We start from the raw sequence: 22,883 nt of genomic DNA on the forward strand, positions 1-22,883 counted from the left end.
AATTTCTTTTCAGTTGTACCAGAAACTGCAGGTAGCCTATCGGGAGTTAGTATCACATCTGAACTAAATGAAGAATTGAATGATTTAATTCAGCATTTTCATAATCAGCTTCGTGATTCTCAGGTAACAATTTTTTCACTATAGTTGAGTTTAAAGTCACATTGATTAAAACAGTGGAGCTCAAACCTTACTGAGCATAAGTATTATCCAATATGATTGTTAAAATAATGTAGATTTCTATTTAGTGCGAGTCTTCCCACCTTTAAAATTATGATTCATACATTTAGCGTGGGCTTTCTTCCATGTGTTCTAGTGCTGGTAGTCTAGGGACTACACTTTGAGATACAATAAATTAGAAGAAAATCTATTTTGAATGAAGTGATTAGTGAAATTTTCCCTTTGTGTGCTACTGAATAACATGTTATTTTTTCCTCTCAAAAGATGAAGGGTCACAATTTTAAACTTATTTTGTTTGAATCTATGTCCTTGTAATAATTTCTTTTTAAAAAAAAATATATTTTATTGATTTTACACAGAAAGGAATTGAGAGGGACAGAGAGTTAGAAACGTCAATGAGAAACATCGACTAGCTGCCTCTTGCACACCCCCCACTGGGAATGTGCCTGCAACCAAGGTACATGCCCTTGACCAGAATTGAACCCGGAACCTTTCAGTCCGCAGGCCGACGTTCTATCCACTGAGCCAAACTGGTTAGGGCATGACCTTTTAAAATAATTATATAAATGCAAACATTTTAGTCTGTAGGCCTTGAGTAAGAAAGGTGAATTAATACCTTTCCAGTGGAATTGAGTATGATTGAAGATGCACTGTCACCTGCCTGCTGAACAACTGGAAAGAAAAGAATATGGCCCAAACACTCTGATATTTAGCAATATCTAGTACGTATTTTCCAGGAATCTTGCAATGTCCCACCTTAAGAAATTCCGTGTTCACAAGGAGTCATGTTTTGTACAAGAATGTTCATGCAGCATTGTGTTAATAGCATAAAAATAAAAAGCAACCTAAATGTTCATCCATGAACAGGAAAATGGACTAATAACTTATGTATACATAGAACAAAATCCTTTAACCAGTATGGTAACTGAACTAGAGCTGAGGAATGAAAAATGCAAGTTTAAGAAGGGTACCACTTAGTATATGTTTAAAAATGTATAAAGAATGCATTTTTTTTTTTGAGTACATACATAGGTATTATAGACTAAAAGCATGTTAATACTTTTGGAAAGAGTAATGGGGTTGGGTATTTTTATATAGAGAGCTTTAGCTGTATTTATAAGGTTATATCGTTCTCTTTAAAAAAGAAAATTGATGCAAATGTGGCAAAACAGTAAAATTTGAGCTCAATGGCATTTATTCAATACTAGAGGCCCAGTGCATGAAAATTCGTGACTGGGAGGTGGGGGGAGTCCCTCAGCCTGGCCTGCACCCTCTGTCAGTCTGGGACCCTTCAGGGGATGTCCACCTGCCAGCTTAGGTCTGCTTCCTGGAGGATCAGGCCTAAGCTGGCTGTCAGACATTCCTTTGGCAGCCTGGGAGCCCTTGGGGGATGTCCAACTGACAGCTTAGGCAGGGAGCAGGCCTAAGTTGTCAATGGGACATTCTTAGTGCTGCCAAGGAGGTGGGAGAGGCTCCCGCCATCACCTTTGCACTTGCAGTCGTCAGCCTGGCTTGTGGCTGAGTGGAGCTCTCCTTATGGGAGCACCCTGACCACTAGGGGGCAGCTCCTGCATTAGTGTCTGACCACTGGTGGTCAGTGTGTTTTATAGCAACCAGTCGTTCCGGATCATTCTGCCGTAGGGTCAATTTGCATATTACTCTTTATTCTATAGGCTGTGGTTCCCTATATCTTAGTGGAATTTTGAAAGTTTTCATAATTTATTTTAAATAGAGGAACATAGGAAAGAAGTGAATGGAAAGCCTTTGATAGGTTTAAGAAGTTAAAAGTTTATGGTGGTGGTAAGAGAGGGATTGATAAGGCTTATTTTGTATAAAGTGTGGCACTGTGTAATCACATGTGTCTATAAAATTATGTATATGTTAATAGTGGCACAAAAGGAAGCACTATTCAATTTAGGAATAAGAAAAGCATATACTTACCCACCCTACAACCTAGGCAAATATATATCTCTCAGGAAGAACATTTATTTTTTATATATTTTTATTGATTTCAGAGATGGGGAGAGGGTAAGAATATTAATGATGAGAGAGAATCATTGATTGGCTGCCTCCTGCATGCCTTCTACTGGGGATCAAGCCTGCAACCTGGACCCTTCAGTCTGCAGGCTGATGCTCTGTTTACTGAGGTAAACCAGCTAGGGCTCATGAAGAATTTTTATGCCTTTTAAAAATGAGGATGCAACCTTTAATTACCTTGGTTTTTATTTTTCTTCTATTTTTTTTTTTATAAGCCTCTACCTGTTCCAGATAATAGGAGACAGGCAGAAAGTCTTTCATTAACTCGGGAGGTTTCCCAGAGCAGGAATCCAGCAGCTTCAGAACATTTACCTGATGAGAAAGGTCAACTTTTTAGCAAAATGAGAGTGTTACAGGAGAAGAAACAAAAAATGGACAAACTGCTTGGAGAACTTCATACGCTTCGAGATCAACATCTCAACAATTCATCATGTAAGTAAATCTGGCTTAGTGGTATTAGGTAGAAGACACTTAAGTATAATAGCAGCATCTAAATAGTCCCTTAGTAAATATTTGGTGAGTGTATGAACACATAGTTTCTCAAGAAAATGACAGTTTTGTTTTGTTTTGTTTTGTTTTATGGGGAGATAGAACTTGCATGTGAAAAGCTTTTAAGTAATAAGGCAGTATGATTAAAGCCACATAGATAGTAGATCTGTTGTATAATTCAGAATAGGGAAAGGATGAAGTTAGGCCTTGAAAATTGGGAGAATTTAAGGGAAAAGTAGAAGGTAATTAGATTCTTAGACATAATACTGCAGTTTTAACATATTCAAAATTTTCCTTTAAAGAAAAACTAATCCAAATTAATACTTGGTTTATAAACATGAAAGTATATTTTTAAAAAGTGAGGTAAAATAAAGTTTATGTAGTACATATGGTTTAATGCAGAAATTCCAAAACATCCTTTTAAAAATATGTAACTAGTCATCTCATGTGGGAATAGGAAAGACAGTAATGATCCTAGTTATACATAGAAACGGTCTTTTCTGCTTTGCAGATGTTTTCCTTGCCTTTGTCTAAGATATAGTTCTAAGTTCTCTTTTGCTGTCCTCGTCTTCACCAGCCTGGTTCCTGCCTTTTGCCCAAACAGCAGTAGTAGCTCTGGCATTGGAAATGGAGTCAGTAGGGTCAGGCTCAGTTGGTCATTCTTCTTCAGCATTCCAGCTGTTCTTACTAACGATAAAACAAGGAATCGAGAGATTTCTGGCGTCCCTTTTCTTTTCTTTGCCATGTTCAAAAGAATCTTAATATTTCTACCCTGAAACATACTCCTTTTCCCTGACCTCTGTTATTCTGCTACTCTCGACTATAAACTAATCCCAACACTTAGCCTTCCTAAACAGATTAACACAACTAAGAAAACCTTAAAATTTTTTAAAATATATATTTTATTGATTTTTCACAGAGAGGAAGGGAGAGGGATAGACAGAAACATCGATGAGAGAGAATCATCAACCAGCTGCCTCCTGCACACCCCCTACTGGATTATTGTTAATATTATTAAGTTTCTAAAATTTATGCAGAATTTAAGATGTTAATGACTTCTGCTTTTTATTTTTCTACATCCAAATAAACTGTAAATAAATGTTTGGTGCCATATTTGTTTCTGGTAACCATTGCCAGCAACCAATGTACATGCCCTTGACCGGAATTGAACCTGGGACCTTGCAGTCCACAGGCTGACGCTCTATCCACTGAGCCAAACTGGTTTGGGCAAAACCTAAAATTTGAAAGTTGTACTCAAGGACTTGTGATCAGTATTATTCATATAGGAAAGTAGCACACTGCTTACTGATGATGCCAGAAAGTCATTTTCTTTCTACTGGAAAACTTTGCAAAGCAGTAGCAAAGGTAGAACAGCCTGGGAATAGAGTGAAGAGATTACTGGAAAGCAGCTGTAGCAGTTGATAATGTAGGCAACGAGTAGTGATGATGCTGCGGTGAGAAAGAGACGAGTGACAATAGTTTTAAAGTGGTGGAAGATAAAGTACCATACAAAAATTTTTAATCTTCATTTATTGCCCGGGAAGGCATAAGATAACCTTTGTCTTATCTGTGTGAACAGAAAAGTAACTAAAATGTAGTGGCTAAAGGACTACAGAGGATTGGCCATCATTACTTAGAACTTTTTATTGCTGAGTAGTAGTTCATAGTATGGGGTATACCACAGACACTTTAATAATTTTGCTTTATTTTTTGGAATAAGAAAAGTTCTGCTTGGAGACCGAATGTAATTTCCTTTCAGCTATAGATTTGGTATTCTCCTAAGGACATTGTGTGCTAGGGCTGCCTTATAAAGATTTGTGGATAGTGCACTGCACATCATACACAGTGGCCTTGATAAACTTAACGAAACCAAGTTTATTGTGCTTTATCGACAAATACTGTAGGTACAATATCATAGTTCTTGTCAATTTCCATCTTTCGTTTTCTTTCTGTTTTAACTATGTTTGGTTGAGGGTCATGTTTATAAGTGCTCTGTTAATATTATTAAGTTTCTAAAATTTATGCAGAATTTAAGATGTTAATGACTTCTGCTTTTTATTTTTCTACATCCAAATAAACTGTAAATAAATGTTTGGTGCCATATTTGTTTCTGGTGACTTTTTTTTGTATGTGTGTAGTTGTGCCTTCTTCAGCCTCTCCACAAAGGATTGTGGACCAAAGAAGTACAACTTCAGCTCCCTCTGCTCCTGTTGTCAATGGAGAATCCAATAGCCTGACGGCATCAGTTCCTTACCCTGCTGCTTCTCTGGTTCCTCAGAATGAGAGTGAAAACGAAGGCCATCTAAATCCAACCGAAAAACTCCAGTAAAACACTTTTACAAATATTGTTAAATAGATTAAAATTGAATAATGGGGATGAGTGCTGGGTTTGTTTAATATGATAAGCATTCGTAAGTGATATGGTAATACAAGTGTGTGTGTGTATGTTACATGAGCAATCTTGAGGCTTCCCAGGAGGTAGATGACATTGTAATATAGATCATTTCTATGAGCAAATGTATTTCCATTTTCAAATAAAGAATTAGAAACAGCTGAATTACAGTTAAAATAAGTGGTGTAGAGGCTGACTTTACAGTCAGATAGCTCTGCATTTGTGTCTTTCAAGGCTATAGAGGACAAATAACTGTGGACAAATAACTTACCCATACTTAGCTTCTGTTTCTTCATCTGCGAAATAGGGATAATAATATACTTGTTTGCAGAGGTGTTTTAAGGATTAAAAAGCATTGGCATGCCTCCTGGCACTTAATAAAAACATAAGCTGGTCATTTTTTGGTAAACATGATATCCTTTTAGATTTCTACAAATGCTCAATAATGTCTGCATACCTGATTTGCCTGAGAGCTAGTATTCAAATTGAGTATTTTGTACTTCTCATTTTAGATACATATTAAGAAATCTAGGAATATTTCTGACATTGCGTTTTAAGCTGTTAACATCCATACCTGCTTAAAATGAACACTTGGAACTCTTTAATATGTTTTTGTCCCTAACACAGCATGAAAAAATAAAGCAATGAGATTTGGAGTAGACTATATTTTAAATTTAATTACAGTCATAGCCCCTGGATATTTGACTAGACTTAAGTTTTGTTTGTGTTGGCTGCTATTACATGAAAATAATGCATGCTTTACTTTGCTAAAATAGTTATTATATGTATATATGTTTATCAGGAAGTTAAATGAAGTTCGAAAGAGATTGAATGAACTAAGAGAATTAGTTCATTATTATGAACAAACATCAGATATGATGACAGATGCTGTAAATGAAAACACAAAAGATGAAGAAACTGAAGAGTCAGAATATGATTCTGAGAATGAAAATTCTGAGCCTGTTACTAACATTCGGTAAGAACTTTTATTTGACTTTTCTCCTGTAAGTCTGCTGTTTTGGTCAGTGTAATCTTAATTGATTTGTGTACAAAATAGGGAAGAGTTGAGTATAGTAGTTTAGTAAGTTTGCTATTTGTTAGATCAAATGCAAGTAAATTATAAGAAGTATCTAAATTAGCATTTTTCTACCTCTTTAATTTTAGGTATAATTTTGACTTTTCAAATGTTTTAAGTTTCTAATTTGCAGAAGTTAATGAAAAGCATGTGCCAGTTATTCATAGTATGAATTTAAATGTGGAAAAGCCAATGATGTTCATAGTTTAGAAGTACTTTATCAGCAATTCTACACCTTGGTGGTTGTTGTTATTATTATTATTATTATTATTATTATTTTTACTTTAAATAACAAAGTTGTTTTCTTTTTTTTAGAAATCCCCAAGTAGCTGCCACCTGGAATGAAGTAAACAGTAATTCCAATGCACAGTGTGTTTCTAATAATAGAGATGGCAGATCAGTTCATTCTAATTGTGAAATTAACAACAGATCTGCAGCCAACATAAGGGCTTTAAACATGCCTCCTTTAGGTAAGAATGACTATTCACAGAGATGTTTGCCATATTGTTCTTGGGAAGTAGATTTTCTTTCTTTAGCACTCTTTAAGTTTATGAAATTATGGATTTCAATGATACCTGTTTTTAGCAGATTGTCGATATAATAGAGAAGGAGAACAGGGGATTCATGTTGCACAAGGTGAAGATGATGAAGAGGAGGAGGAAGCAGAAGATGAGGGTGCTAGTGGAGCTTCATTGTCTAGTCACAGGAGCAGTGTGGCTGATGAGGCTCCCGAGGATGCTGAATTTGAACAGAAGATCAATAGACTTATGGCTGCAAAACAGAAACTTAGGCAATTACAAGATCTTGTTGCTATGGTACAGGCAAGTACTGCTTGGTTTTTAAAAAACTGTCAAATAGTACAGTCTGACAAGGTAAAATTTATGTATTTTGACAATTACATGACATAATTATAGTAGTACATATTTACGTATTAAGTTCTTGCTATATGCCCACTTTACATGCTTAGCACTTAAATTTATTTTTCAACTACAGTTGACATACAATGTTATATTAGTTGAAAGTGTACAGAATAGTGATTGGACATAGTTTATGAAGTAATCAGCTTGATAAGTGTAGTACCCATCTAATATTATACATGATTATTACAATATTACTGACTGTATTTCCTAGCTGTACTTTATATTGTTGTGACTATTTTTGTAACTGCCAATCTCCCCTTTTTAATCCTTTTCACCCATGACCCCAACCTCCCCTCCTATCAGTTTGTTTTTTGTTTCTGTGAGTTCATTTCTGTTTTATTTGTTCTTTGTTTTTTTAAATTCTACATATAAGTATTACTTACAGTTTGCTTTTTTTCCCCACTTCACAATGTCTTGGAGAACTTTTTATATTAGCATATATATTCCTATATAATTATAAATAATTGTGAAATATTGTATAGAAAACTAATTATAAAATGTAAATCATACTGCATATGTATGTGTGTGTTTGTGGTATGTATTAAATACAATTCTTATTAGCTGCAACAGAGTTTTCTGTAGTATTAACAGACCTTAATTTAGTTAATCTGACTCCTACTGATTTATACTTCTGTTGTTTCCAGTTTTTTACTACTTGGAATATTCCAGTGATATTGTTGCCCAACTCTCTTTGTGCATTCCAAGAATATATATGTATGGGGTTTTTTTTAGCAATTTTTTAAAAATATATTTTATTGATTTTGTACAGATAGGAAGGGAGAGAGATAGAGAGTTAGAAACATCGATGAGAGAGAGTCATCAATCAGCTGCCTCTTGCACACCCCCCACTGGGGATATGCTCGCAACCAAGGTACCTGCCCCTCACCGGAACCGAACCCGGGACCCTTCAGTCCCCAAGCCGACACTCTATCCATTGAGCCAAACCGGTTTCGGCAGAATATATATTTTTTATTGATTGATTTGTGTGTGTGTGAGAGAGAGTGATTGAGATTGATAAGTTGCCTCCCATATGTGCCTGACTGGGAATCAAACCCCTTCAACCTTTTCAGTGTTCAGGACGACATTCCAACTAACTGAGCCACTGGCTGCATTTGTGTTTTTCAAGAGCATATAAGAAGTGGAATTGCTATGTTAGATTTTTAAAAAATATATTTTATTGATTTTTTTTACAAAGAAGGGAAGAGGGATAGTTACCAACATCAATGAGAGACAAATATTGATCAACCACCCGCTACTGGGGATGTGCCTGCAACTAAGGTACATGCCCCCGACCGGAATTGAACCTGAGACCCTTGAGTCCCCAGGTAGACGCTCTATCCACTGAGCCAAACCGGTTAGGGCTGCTATGTTAGATTTTATGCACTTATCAATTTTAATGGACACCACTTAACTGCTCTCTAAAGTGAGTCTATTAATTGATATCTAAACAGTGGTGTATGAGTCCTTTTTCTCATAATTGATTACATTTTTTATATTGCTACACTATAGCTTGTTTAACCATTACTAGAATTGGTGTTTGGCTTTTTCCAAGTTTTCCCTAATATAAGAAAGGCTATTTTATAAACACATACATACAAACACATATAAGTGTGTATATACACGTAAATATATTTGCTTATACAAATTATACGTGTGGGGTACATAAATTGATATTAGTTACCTATGGAGAAAGTAGTCAGTTGGGGACAGAGATGGAAAGAAGACTTTTCTAAATGTCTTTTTTACTTTTGAACTTTGATTATATGACAATATTACCATTAGAAAAAAGTAAAACAGCTTCTAAAGCAAATAATAATATTGAGTAAATATAAACTATATAGAGTTAAAAAATTTTTAATATACTTTTATTGATTTCAATGAGGAAGGGAGAGATAGAGAGATAAAAAATCATCAGTGTGCCTTGACCTGGAATCGAACCATGACTTCCTACTTCATAGGTTGATGCTAATCACTGACCCACACTCACCAGGCTAAGATTAATTTTTTTTTCCCCCCCCTTCCTCCCTCCCAAACATACCCTCCCTCCCCAGAGTTTTATGTCCATTGGTTGTACTTATATGCATGTATACAAGTCCTTCGGTTGATCTATTATCTCCCCCATATCTCCCTCCCCTCCCCACTGTAATTTGACAGTCTGCTTGTTGCTTTACTGTCTCTATATCTATCTTTTGGTTCATCAGTTTATAATGTTCTTTATTATCCATAAATGAGTGAGGTCATATGGTGTTTCTCTTTCATTAATTGGCTTATTTCACTCAGCATGATGTTCTCCAATTTCATCCAGGTTGCTGCAAATGATGAGAATTCCTTATTTTTTATGGCAGCATAGTATTCCATTGTGTAGATGTGCCATAGTTTTTGGATCCAATCATCTGCTGACGGGCACCTAGGCTGTTTTCAAATTCTGGCTATTGTAGATTGTGCTGCTATGAACATAGGGGTGCATATATCCTTTCTAGTTTCTTGGGATATATTCCTAGGAGTGGGATTACTGGGTCAAATGGGAGTTCCATTTTCAGTTTTTTGAGGAAACTCCACACTGTTCTCCACAGTGGTTGCACTAGTCTGCATTCCCACCAGCAGTGCACGAGGGTTCCTTTTTCTCCGCAACCTCGCCAACACTTGTCGTTTGTTGATGTTGGACATTCTGACAGGTGTGAGATGGTACCACATTGTTGTTTTGATTTGCATCTCTCGGATAATTAGTTACTTTGAGCATGTTTTCATGTGCCTTTTGGCCTTCCTTCTGTCTTCTTTTGAAAATATTCTATTTAGGTTCATTGCCCATTTCTTAATCATCCTTTTATTTAGTTGTATAAGCTGTCTATAGATGTTGGAGATTAAACCTTTATCAGTAGTAACATTTGCAAATATTTTCTCCCACACCGTGGGCTTTCTTGTTTTTGTTTGTTTGTTTGTTTGTTTGTTTTTTAATATATTTTATTGATTTTGTACAGAGAGGAAGGGAGAGAGATATAGAGCTAGAAACATCGATGAGAGAGAGTCATCGATCAGCTGCCCCTTGCACACCCCCTACTGGGGATATGCCCGCAACCAAGGTACATGCCCTTGATCGGAATCGAACCCCGGGTCCCTTCAGTCCCCAAGCCGACGCTGTATCCATTGAGCCAAACCGGCCTCAGCGCTTTCTTGTTGTTTTGTTGATGGTTTCTTTTGCTGTAAAAAGGCTTTTTATAATATTTTGATGTAGTCCCATTTGTTTATTTTCTCTTTAGCTTCCATTGCCCTGGGGGCAGTATCAGTGAAGAAGTTCTTTTGGCATATGTCTGAGATTTTGCTGCCTGTGGATGCTTCTAGTATTTTTATCGTTTCCTGTCTGATGTTTAAGTCCTGTAGGATTAAATATTTTTAAGAAAATATAGTAGTTCACCCCAAACCTTTTTTTTTTAAAAAAAATTCTTCATTGTTTAAAGTATTACATATGTCTCCTTTTTTCCCCATTGACCTCTCCCTGGCCACCCCCCTACCCCCTTTTTTTTTGAGGGCCTTCCGGTAAAAAAATGGAAGACCTGCTAGACAAATTCAAAAAGAGCTGTGAGCACTACACCCTAAATTTTTTAATAAGTACATGGATTTCAATAAAATATAGATCTCTTAGGAAGATAGTAACTTCATTTGTATTGCCATGGGTGATTAATAATTTGAAATGGTATATTCTCATTAGTTTTTGTATTGCAAGCCATTGGCACTTGTTTGGCAGACAAAAGCCAGTGAGGAAAGGAAAAAAATTTATGTAAGCAAGTGACAGTGGACATTGATTATTTGATATTGTTACTGTAAAAGTTAAATTTTAAGAAAAATTAATATTCAAGAGTTTGCAGTTTCAGTAGTACATTTTTTATCTTCATATTCTTTGATAGTTCAGTATTTGGTCAAAATAACAAAAGGCAACTTAATACTATCATTACTGGATAATAGGCAGCTCAGATATTTAATATACTATTTTTAGTTTCAATACTTCATTTCTTACTATTGGTAGAGAATGAACTTCAGTGTTCTGTACTATTTTCTCTGCTTCTCTAGTTTTTCTTATATAACTTTGACAGACTAGTGGTATTTACTAAGGTATGAATTAGATTTATCAAGATTATTTAATATAATGATGTGTTTTTAGGATGATGATGCAGCAGATCAAGGAGCTGTTTCTGCCAGTACTTCACATTTGGATGATTTCTACCCAGCAGAAGAAGGCACCAAGCAAAATGCAAATAACAATAGAGGAAATGCCAATAAAACCCCAAAAGATGCTGGAGTAAATGAAAAGGCAAGGTATGTTAAGCTTATAGCCTTCATTTAATGAAAATGTAGTGTTTGTTATAGAGAAAGTACTGGCTGGGTGTAGTGTATTACATCATGCTTAATGTTATCAGATTTACTGGAGTCCAAAATATAATGTCATTTTAATTATAGAGAGAAATTTTATGAGGCTAAACTACAGCAGCAACAGAGAGAGCTCAAACAGTTGCAGGAAGAAAGAAAGAAACTGATTAAGATTCAAGAGAAAATTCAAGCATTGCAAAAGGCATGTCCTGACCTGCAGGTAATTAGGAAATTTCTCTCTTTCTGTCTGAAAAAGATGTCTAAAACCCAGTATCAATTGAAAGTACTCTTTCTAGTATTGATAAGATAGATTTATTTCTGTTAATTTTATGATTAATGAAATGGTTGAACTGATGAACTGTTTTAGGGATACACATCTGCACTGTGAAAGATACCACTTGTTGGGTTAGCTAGCTAGAGACTCAGAATATGAATATAACTGTTAAAATATGCCGGGACCGGTTTGGCTCAGTGGATAGAGCGCCGGCCTGCGGACTGAAGGGTCCCGGGTTCGATTCCGGTCAAGGGCATGTACCTTGGTTGCGGGCACATCCCCAGTAGGGGGTGTGCAAGAGGCAGCTGATCGATGTTTCTCTCTCATCAACGTTTCTAACTCTGTCCCTCTCAATTCCTCCCTGTGTAAAATCAATAAAATATATATTTTTTTTAAAAATACTCTGGTTTAACATTTCTAGGTTCCAATGAACTTCAAAGAGATCACTTTTTACAACATTGTCAGGCCTTAGCTAGTGAAAAAAACATAAATCAAGATGAGTAAAATGCCAAAGATTCGGAAAGAAAGAAAATGAACCATATTCACACGTATTATGACTGTGTACCAGAAAATCTAGCAATTAATTAGATTTTTTTAAATGAGTTAAATAAAACCCAAAGAGTAGTTTTTCTACAAATCTTCAATAAAGAATTAAAAAATAAAATATTGTGGTTTCAGCTTTGCATTTCAGGGACTAGCATTTCCATTTTTACTGGTCTAAAATTATAAAGTTCTTAAGCCATTATGTGTTATCTAAGGAAATTAAAATGTTTCATTTTTAGCTTGAATATTAACTATATATACCTTTGCTTATTAATAGTATCCCATGCTTAGGTCTTTGATATTGAACAGAGAATGAACAGTCTTTGACCAAGTCAGATAATAGTGATAGCATTAATATGGGAAGGAAATACCAGTTCTTTTTGAGATTTGTTTTTTCTCTCTAAAATTTATTGGTTAAGTTTATTCTTCAGTCAGGTTTTATTTTCAAAGGAAGGGAAACATATCAAATGATATTTCTAATGTATTTTCTAGACTTACCTTTTCCACTATAATCTCTTTTTCCTTGTCCCCAATCTAAATAATGTCCAGAGGAATACATACCTGAGTTGGGTTGAGTATATGAAATTTTCCACAGTAACATTTTATCAGCTTCTTATCTCTCTTGTTTCTGAAGGTTGGTTACTACTCATCAGCTTTAGTCTGTGCTTTTATCTTTCTTTTATTATGTCAGATTTTCTTTGAATCATGATAGCAGTTGAGGTCTGATAATAACAAATTAAATATGTCACTAGAACCCTAGAGGAGTAGTATAATAGCTGTTTTTATGAAATTAACATAATTGCTTTAATTCTTCATAATGTTTCTAATCCTTTTTTTAGCTGACAACCACTAGTGCTGGTAATTGTCCCACAAAAAAATATATGCCAGCTGTTACTTCAACCCCAACTGTTAATGAAAATGAAACCAATGCAAGCAAATCTGTTTTTGAGCCTGACGATTCTTCAGTAGTAAATAATGAGGTATTGTATAATGTACCCTGTTGTTCTTTAGTCTTAAGTCACATATTGTTTTAAAATTTATTTTCACATACAGTTGAATACAATATTATATTAGTTGCAGGTGCATAACATAGTTTATTAGACATTTATATACCTTATGAAGTAATCACCATGATAAGTCTAGTACCCATCTGACACCATACATAGTTATTACAGCGTTATTGACTATGTATTCCTCATGCTGTATAAGTCACAACTTAAGAAGGAAACATTATCTGTGAAATATGTTTTTAAATGTAGCCTGTATGTCTTTTAGTTTGGGGAGGAAATATATATATTTTTAAGTAATTAAGTTAGGATCTCTTCAAAATAGTCTTGATATTTATTAGCAAATATTTGGTAGAATTATATGTAAAGGACAGTTGCAACAAATAGCAATAATTTCAGTTAGAAAGACCTATCCTTTGGTATTTTCCCTCATTTTTATGTGATTTATAGGAAACATAACTTTTCTAAATAGTTTATATTTGGGTGCTACTTGTTTCCTTTAAGAATTAATAAGTGCCTAATTTTTTCTTATTCATAATTAACATTTTTAACCTTCATGAATATTTCAGTGTAATAAGAATAGAGTGAGAATAGAAGTATTAATTGGTAGTGACAATAGTATTAGCCTATTGTTCTTTAAGGGGAAGAGAAATCCAACTACTTTACTTTTTTCTAATTTTTAAATTAATAGCTATGGTCAGAAATGCGAAGACATGAAATTTTAAGGGAAGAGCTGCGACAGAGAAGAAAGCAGCTTGAAGCTCTGATGGCTGAACATCAGAGGAGGCAAGGTATAGCTGGAACTGTATCTCCAGTGGCTGTTTCATTGAGAAGCGATGGATCTGAAAATCTGTGCACTCCACAACAAAGTAGAACAGACAAGTAAGAGTTGTTTAAATCTACCTGTGGCTTGTAGGATAGGCAGTCTTGTTTCCCTCTGTACAAATTTGCTGTGGTAGTGAAGATAATATTTAAGTATCACCTTGGTGCCTCAGTTTCACTAAATTGAGTTACTTTCTGTTCAAAGTTCTCATAGCATCAACTTATTTTAAATTATTAAGACACTTAAATAATGGTCTAGATTTTCTTGAGTGTATGACCTTTATTTTCTTAGTTAAGTTTTAAGCATATAAAAAGAAAACTTAGCTAAGCTTTAACCTTGATACTTCATAGTGCTACTACATCAGGCCAGAAATACGCACTTTTTTTTTTTTAACTTAAATTGAGTATTTGCTATTTGTAAGGTTTCTAAGGATCTTAAAACATTTTATTATAATAAGACATTTAGTTTTTAGGATTTGAATTTGAAATTTTCATATTAAGAATATTTCTAAAAGACTTGGTCATTTTTAATATTAGTCAGTTACTATCTGGATAGTAGTGTTCAGATCTAAAATTTGGAATTCAAATGTGTTGTGACTTTACATTTTGGTATTTTCAGATGGCATTTCTGGAACATTGCACCCAAGCCTATCTCTTCTTCCTCTTAGAAGAACTTCTCCTATTTGTGGAGTCCCCATACATATTTAGTGATCAAACTACATCTTTAGTATTCTATTCTGTTCTGAATATTATACATTTATACTGCAAGTTCTTTGGATAGCTTTGATAAGCCATCTAGATTTTAGAATATAGGTTCTAGAATTGTACTATCCAACATGACAGTCACAAGATAGAGTTTAGAGGTATCTAAGTTAAAATTAAATAAAAATAAAACATTTTCTCAATTACGTCAGCCATATTTTAAGTGTTCATTGGTTAATGTACCTAGTGGCAACTGTGTTGGACAGCACAGTTATAGATCATCACTACTGTTCAGAGAATGGTATTGGACAAGAATGGTATTGATCTAGAAAACTGTCACTCAAAGGAAAATTGAGGAAGGTGTAGTTTAGGAAAAAATGTTCAGAGAATATGATTACTGTTTTAATTGGAAGAATTGTTTTATGGAAGGCAGAGGAAATGTATTCTATATATAATTTAGAATACTCATATAGTTACTAAGATTAAATGAGATTTTTATATACACACACGCACATTTGCGTGTACATATATGTTTGGTACAGTGTCTGGCACATGGTAGTAAAGTATTTAGCTCATCTCTTGGCTTTTTTGTCTCTTAATCTCTAGGACAATGGCAACTTGGGGAGGTTCTACCCAGTGTGCACTAGATGAAGAAGGAGATGAAGATGGTTACCTTTCTGAAGGAGTTGTTCGGACAGATGAAGAGGAGGAAGAAGAAGAGCAAGATGCCAGTTCCAATGAAAACTTTTCTCTGTATTCTCCTAACAGCATGAATCAGAACTCTTACAGTGTAAAGGAAACTAAAAATAGGTTAGTTTCTGTTTTAATTCTTTGCTTGATTTGAAGAGTTTCAGGTTTTTCTGACACCAAGAGATTCTTTGATTCCCTGACCGATGGGGGATCCTACAGTATAGTTCAATTCTGACACTTAACTAGTTGGAGTTAGGGCAGATTCCACAAGTTAAGGTATTCAATCCGCCAAGACTGCTGTCACTTCTGATGTCAGTTGTAAGTCCCCAAGGAACCGACCTTTCTGTCTGACATGGCTACTAATTTGGGGGTTCCCACAACCCCTCTTAAGGTTTCATAATTTGCTAAAACAACTCACAGAACTTAGAAAAATGCTTACATGTATTGGTTTATTATGAAGGATACAACTCAGGAACAGCCAATGGAAGAGATTTATAGGCAGGATTTGAGGGATGAGGTTGCAGAGCTTCAGTACCCTCTGGATTAGGGGTGTCGAACTCAATCAGAGAAGGGGCCAAAATCTAAAATCCAGCCTAAATCGCGGGCCGAATGGTTTACTGAACAGTCATAAACTGTTATTGTGATGGAAACGCAGCGGAGTGCAGTGATGACAGCGCGGTGCGGGCCACATTGCAAGGCCTGGCGGGACGGATTTGGCCCGCGGGCCTTGTGTTTGACACATGTGCTCTGGATGCATCACCCTTCCTGCACTCCAGTGTGTTCACCAACCCGGAAGCTCAGCTAACAATGCTTCGTTTAGTGGTTTAATGGAGGCTTCATTTCACAGGCTTAGTTGATTAAATCATTGGCTTTTGACAGTCCAGCTTAATCTCTGCCTCCTCCTCTATCGTCCTTGGAGTTTGGGAAATAGGGCTGAAAGCTCCAACTTCTCTAGTCGCCTGGCTAGTTTTTCTGGCCATCAGGTCCCCTCATGAAGCTACCTCGGGGCTGCCAAGAGGTATTAGCAGAAACTCAGATATGCTGGAAAGGGGCACTTTATGAAAAACACAGGATACTCAGGGTGCCAAGAGTTGTAGGAGCTCTGCTGGAAACCTGGGACAAATATTTTTAATTGAATTTATTGGGAGTTTTATGTGTATAATTCTCTTTGAATTTTTATTTTTTAAATATTTATTAAATTAACTGGGATGACATTGGTAAACATGACTATACATGTTTTAGGTATGGGTTTCTATGTTACAATATCTGTATCTTGATCATGTTCCCACCATCCAAAGTCAAATCTTCTCCTGTCACCTTATATTAGGACTCCTTTCCTTCTCTCCCTTTATCTCTTCCCTCTGGTGATCACCACACTGCTGCTCGTGTTCACGAATTTCAGTTTTATCGCCCCCATGATTGAAATCATATGGTTCTTAGCTTTTTCTAACTGACACATTTCACTTAGCATAATGTTATCAAGGTCTATCCATGTTGCTGCAAATGGCAGTATTTCATCATTTTGGCTGAATAATATTTCATTGTGTATATGTACCATGTCTTCTTTGTCCATTCTCCTATTGCGGGACACTTTGGTTGTTTCCATGTCTTGGCCACTGTGAATGATGATGCAGTGAACATAGGGGTGCGTGTATGTTTGTGATACATGATTTAGAGTTTTTCGGGTATATACCCAGGAGAGGGAGTGCTTGGTTGTATGGTAGCTCTATTTGTATAATTCTGTAATATATTATCTGTATATTGTATTGTGTATTTACCACTCCATGCCAAGTCTCCTTCCATCACCATTTATGCTCCCTAAACCTTCTTCTACTTCACCCAAACCCCCTTTCCTTCTGGTAATCACCATGCTGTTGTCTGTGCCTAAAAGGTCTTTTTTTATTTTTTTTTATTTTTATTCTTCTTCTTAATTCTTTCACCTTTCAAAAACTACATACATAGTTTCTGTTAATCCTTACCTAAGGATATTTTTGAAAGGTTGGGGAGAGACAGAGAAACATTCATGAGAGAAAGAAACATAGATTAGTTGCCTCTCTGCACAGAGAGATAAGTCAATTGATTGCCTCTCACAGGGCCCCAACCATGGCTGGGATTGAGCCTGCAAACAAGTACATGCCCTTAACTGGATTAAATCTGGGACTCTTAGGTCCTAGGGCCAATGCTCTATTCTCTGTGCAATACCAGCTAGGGCTCAAAATATATATTTTTATTATATCACAAGAGTGTTATTGAGATATATTCCAGCTATACTGGATCAGGATTCATAAGCTTTGATTTTGCTTTTTTCGGGGAGGTTAGCAAACATTTAAAAATCATAGAACCTAGCCGGTTTGACTCAGTATAGATTGTTGGCCTGAGGTCCAAAAGGTCCTGGGTTTGATTCCAGGCAAGGGCATATGACTGGGTTGCGGGCTCAATCCCCAGTAGGGGGCATGCAGGAGGCAGCTGATCAGTGATTCTCTCTCATCATTGGTGTTTCTATCTCTCACTCCCTCTTCCTTTTTCTCAGAAATCAATAAAAATATATTTAAAAAATAAAAATCGTAGGGAATGAAAAAAAGTATACAAAGATACTGATTATATAGTTAGTTACAATAGTGAAAAATGTTTGATGAGTAAAAGATGGTGAAGTAATTCCACCTGATAGTGTAATGTGGCTAAGCTTATAACATGAAGAATGGAAAAATGCTTGTGATACATTTTTATTTTGCAACACGTAGAATTATATGGGCACTTCTGTTTAAGACATAAGTGAAAAACACTGGGAAAGAGTAAAATATGATAATTGTACAGTATAAGGCTAAAAACCCAGAATCTTTATCCCCTTTATTTTTCATGCTTTTTGAGTTCTTTAACTTAAAAAGAGAATAGTGGCCTGTAGTTTGTTGCTAGATTTTAAAAGCCAAATAATTATATGTGATGACCCAATGCTTTAAATCTTGTATTAGATGGAAGAATAATCGCCGTTTTCCAGAAGATGGAAATTGCCGTCCATTAGCCAAGACAAGGCAACAGAATATCAGCATGCAGCGTCAGGAAAACCTTCGCTGGGTGTCAGAACTCTCATATGTAGAAGAGAAAGAACAATGGCAAGAACAAATTAATCAGCTAAAGAAACAACTTGATTTCAGTGTCAGTATTTGTCAGACTTTGATGCAAGACCAGCAGGTAAAGTTCACTATGAAAGTAAAAAAAAATTTATCTTGTTTTTGAAATAGTCCACACTTTTCTCGAGTCATTAGTAAAATATTATGAAATATTTTTCTTTCCATAGGCTCTGTCTTGTCTGCTCCAAACTCTCCTCACAGGTCCCTACAGTGTTATGCCCAGCAATGTTGCATCTCCTCAAGTGCACCTTATAATGCACCAGTTGAACCAGTGCTACACTCAGCTAACATGGCAACAGAATAATGTACAAAGGTAATCAGTTTCTTGGAAATAGTGAAACTCTATTGTAAGTGCTAAAACTGAGCAGTGGTATTGCCATTATCTTCTGGGACAAAGAGCATGAGCCAAATTATATATGCAAAAATTCTCTGTCACATTACATTAGGTGAATTATATGGTATGTAACATACCTCAGTAAAGAAGCAGATAAGAAAAAGAGTTTCTTATAATTATATCTATTATCTAATAAAACGCTAAGTGCAGTTTTTGATCCTAAGAGCCTGCAGGACAAGCAAATATTTGTTGTAGTGAATATCAGAGCAGTCAGTCAGTTTTGCATGAATCACTTCTTACACATATTCGTTCTGAATGTACTGTGAGTTAATATACCTGATTCTTAAATTACCAACTTCTTAAATTTTTATAGATTGAAACAAATGCTAAATGAACTTATGCGCCAACAAAATCAGCATCCAGAAAAACCTGGAAACAAGAAAAGGGGCAGTAATGCACCACCCCCTCCTTCTCCCAGTTTATTTTGTCCCTTCAGCTTTCCAACACAGCCTGTAAATCTGTTTAACCTACCTGGGTTTACTAATTTTTCATCATTTGCACCAGGTAAGTGACTGAAAATCTAAAGGAAAAATAAATAAGAACAAAAGCGTTTTAGAGTATTGTTTGTCTGTTGCATGAATATTTATCAGTCTCTTTTGGACTGGTAGAAAATACTTGCTAAGAAAGTTAGAAACTCTTCTCTACTTTGATTCTTTTTTTTTTTTTCTTTTTTTAATATATTTTATTGATTTTGTACAGAGGGGAAGGGAGAGAGATAGATAGAAACATCGATGAGAGAGTCATCGATCAGCCGCCTCCTGCACACCCCCCACCGGGGATATGCCCGCAACCAAGATATTATACATGCCCTTGACCGGAATCGAACCCGGGACCCTTCAGTCCCCAAGCTGATGCTCTATCCATTGAGCCAAACCAGTCCCGGCTACTTTGATTCTTTATAGTGAACATTTAAGTTTATTATTATTATGGTTGCTAATGGAATTAAGTAAACTATTATTAATTATTGCTAAGTCTTATATCTTTGAATTATTTAACTATTAAGGAGAAAGGGAATTGATGTATCCAGTGGCAACTGTACATCAGGCACTGTTTAAACAGAGTAAAATGAATAACTGTAGAGGAGCTTCATGTCTCGGCAGGGAGATATACTGCTAGGCTAAAGGTGAGTGCTTAGTTTAGGCTTACATTTAATTTTATTCACCTTAGGCTTTTATTCAGTCGTTTTTTTCTGCACACATTATGTGCCAGACACTATATACTAGTAAGTGACAAGTGACTGGATTCAAAGATGATTAAATCTAAGACTTTAAGGAACTTAAAGTCTAGTGAGGGAGCTAAGAATATTAATAAATGCCTAGTGCAGTACTGCAGATACAAATGAGGTGATTGATCTACTGTTACTTGGGGCAAGAGATCATCAGGGAATGTATATTTTCCAGAAAAATATGTTATTTAAGCTAAAAAATGAATAAAAATTATTTCCAGGGAGAGAAAGGGCTTCCTAATCAATGGAACCACTTAGTTACAAAGCAGTGAAACAGTATATCACTTAGGGAATTTAGAGGTCAGAAGTATGGCTACTGTTTAGGGCCATGGCAGGTAAGAGTAATTGATGTGACTGGAGAGCACAGGCCTTTTGCGTCCGTTTTCCCATGGGTAAAATAAAGATTATGTCTATTTTATAGTGTTTAAAGCATTGAATGAAAGGACATGCAGAGTGCCTATGGTAGAGTCTGACACCCTGTAATTTGATGTTAGGTACTCTTATTCTTATCTTTTAAGGGGATGGAATCTTTTTTTTTTTTAATCACTAATGCTGAAACAGTGGGCTGAGCTATAAACTGTGATTCAATAAATTACAGTTTCTTTTAATAAACTATTTTTTGTTTTGGTAAATCTGAATAGCACATTTAATTAAAACTGTCTTATTTCATATTAAGGCTAAAGGTACTTTATTATCATTTTTACCCATTGCTTTTACTTACTAGGTATGAATTTCAGCCCTTTATTTTCTTCAAATTGTGGAGATTTTTCTCAGAATATTACTACACCCACTGAACAACAGCAACCATTAGCCCAGAGTTCTTCAGGGAAAACAGAATACATGGCCTTTCCAAAACCTTTTGAAAGCAATTCTTCCATTGGAGCAGAAAAACAAAGGTAACTCAATTGCAAACATAATTCATATGTTTAATAGATCACATTAGTCTCTTTTTTAATTACATTTAATTATATGTAATTTTAAATCACAATTAGGGAGTATGTTTGTGATTTTTTGGCCTGGTAGTATTGGGATTATGAAACTTTGACCTCTCACCAGATATGTCTCAGCCATATACCTGCCCTGGTACAAGAGCAATTCAGAGTTTTGATCAGGGTGTCCTATGACATTCATTTTGAAAGGATAAGACCTTACTTATACAGTGTCTTTTGGGCTTGATTTGATATCTCTTTAAGTTCACGGATTTTAGTAAAAACTAATATTAATTAATAGAGGATAGTTGTAAAGTGATGGCACTTTTGATTCAGAGCTCCTGATAAGAATGAGTTCCTAAGGCTTATTCAAGTGTAATGTTGAGTATTGTTTTATTATAGAGACAACTTTAGACAAGAAAGTTGTAGTGATACATGGTATCACTTCCACTAGGAGTCCGATGATTGACCTCTTTGACTTTGCGTTTCTTAGCTGTACAAACCATTTTTTTCTATTAAGTCTCATGGTGCTTTATAAAAGAGTCTAACAGTGTTCAGTTTCTTTCAGAAATGATGGCTGAGTGAACCTCCGTAATAAGCAATAAACATTTTTTCAAAGCTTTAGTGAATAGCCTACCTTCTGTAAAGTTCCTACTTCATTATTATCCATATTTTATATATAACTAGAGGTAAAAAAGGATGGCTATGGATATCTAATACGGTTTGAGATATTTGACCTACTTCCGATTATACCTAATCTCCTCCCCAAAATCTCAATTAGTATAGGTTCCCTGAATTGAATGGCTGGAGATGATAAGAGGTCAAGTGGAACATTATAATTTTGAGCTATGGTTAGAAAACGTTTCCTGAAAAGGGGTAGGTAGTAAATATTAATGTGCCTTTTGTACCGATTCATTTCCGTCATTTTTGTACAAAAGCAGCCATAACAATATGTAAACACAGTGGCTGTGTTCCAACAACACTATGGGCACTGAAACGTAAATTTCGTATACTAATAGTCACAAACTTTACTCCTTTGATTTTGTTTTTTCAACCATGTATGAATATAAACATCATATTAGCTCTCGAGTCATACAAAAAAACAGGAGGGTCAATTTGGCCTGTAAACAAGGTTGGCTAACTTTGTCTAACCTCTATAAGTAAATCAGTGTCTCCCAAATTAACACTTTTAGGACTGGAACACTGTTGTTCATGTCAGGTTCGGTGATAAAAGGTCTTGGACATCTCACTATGATCCCTTTTAAGATATTTTATAAAGTACATTGGCATATTAAAAATTCTGAGGAATCCTGTTTAACTTTGTTTTGACTTTTTTTTTTTTTTTTCAAATTAGATGACCAATGAATATCTATTAAAATATTAAGGATGCCAGTGTTTAGCAGGTAAAATTTGAAAATGACACTGGACCAATAGAACTAAACTATACTTGATGTGTGGAGAAAGAAATTACTAGTTGCATGGCCATTGTTTTTTACCAAATTCTGGTTATAGTTGAACTGCTGTAAGGGATACAGATCCATGTATGTTTCATACCCTCTGCTTCAGCTCTTCCTCCAAGTTTTTTGTGTTTTTCTTAATATGTCCCATCCTTTCTTGATTTTTCTTTAGTAGTCTTTTCTGTTATGAATGCTATATCTTTGGTTTTGGACTTTTGCTAGTGAGAAGGGTTTAATATTAAAGTTAGATAATTTAGAAC

At 35.4% G+C, this 22,883-nt stretch overlaps 1 protein-coding gene and 1 non-coding gene across 2 annotated transcripts in view; one reads left to right on the plus strand and one right to left on the minus strand.

The window, feature by feature from the left end:
• Positions 1-14: 14 nt before the first annotated feature.
• The window catches only part of PCM1 (pericentriolar material 1), a 60,604-nt gene continuing 37,735 nt past the window's right edge, over positions 15-22,883 (plus strand). Inside the window, exons 1-15 of the mRNA XM_036459264.2 lie at positions 15-123; positions 2,430-2,646; positions 4,842-5,028; positions 5,898-6,071; positions 6,486-6,640; positions 6,759-6,991; positions 11,247-11,401; positions 11,543-11,672; positions 13,109-13,249; positions 13,968-14,158; positions 15,407-15,610; positions 18,460-18,679; positions 18,786-18,931; positions 19,326-19,516; positions 20,962-21,133. Coding sequence (XP_036315157.1) covers positions 2,556-2,646; positions 4,842-5,028; positions 5,898-6,071; positions 6,486-6,640; positions 6,759-6,991; positions 11,247-11,401; positions 11,543-11,672; positions 13,109-13,249; positions 13,968-14,158; positions 15,407-15,610; positions 18,460-18,679; positions 18,786-18,931; positions 19,326-19,516; positions 20,962-21,133 — 2,390 coding nt within the window. The 5' untranslated portion in view covers positions 15-123; positions 2,430-2,555. The remainder of the gene's footprint in view (positions 124-2,429; positions 2,647-4,841; positions 5,029-5,897; positions 6,072-6,485; positions 6,641-6,758; positions 6,992-11,246; positions 11,402-11,542; positions 11,673-13,108; positions 13,250-13,967; positions 14,159-15,406; positions 15,611-18,459; positions 18,680-18,785; positions 18,932-19,325; positions 19,517-20,961; positions 21,134-22,883) is intronic.
• Positions 10,613-10,676, minus strand: LOC118731021. The gene has a single exon (XR_004991724.1). It is a non-coding gene; the product is annotated as a U7 small nuclear RNA (small nuclear RNA).

This window comes from Pipistrellus kuhlii, unplaced genomic scaffold, assembly GCF_014108245.1.
Source record: "Pipistrellus kuhlii isolate mPipKuh1 unplaced genomic scaffold, mPipKuh1.p scaffold_m20_p_3, whole genome shotgun sequence".
Lineage (NCBI taxonomy): Eukaryota > Metazoa > Chordata > Mammalia > Chiroptera > Vespertilionidae > Pipistrellus > Pipistrellus kuhlii.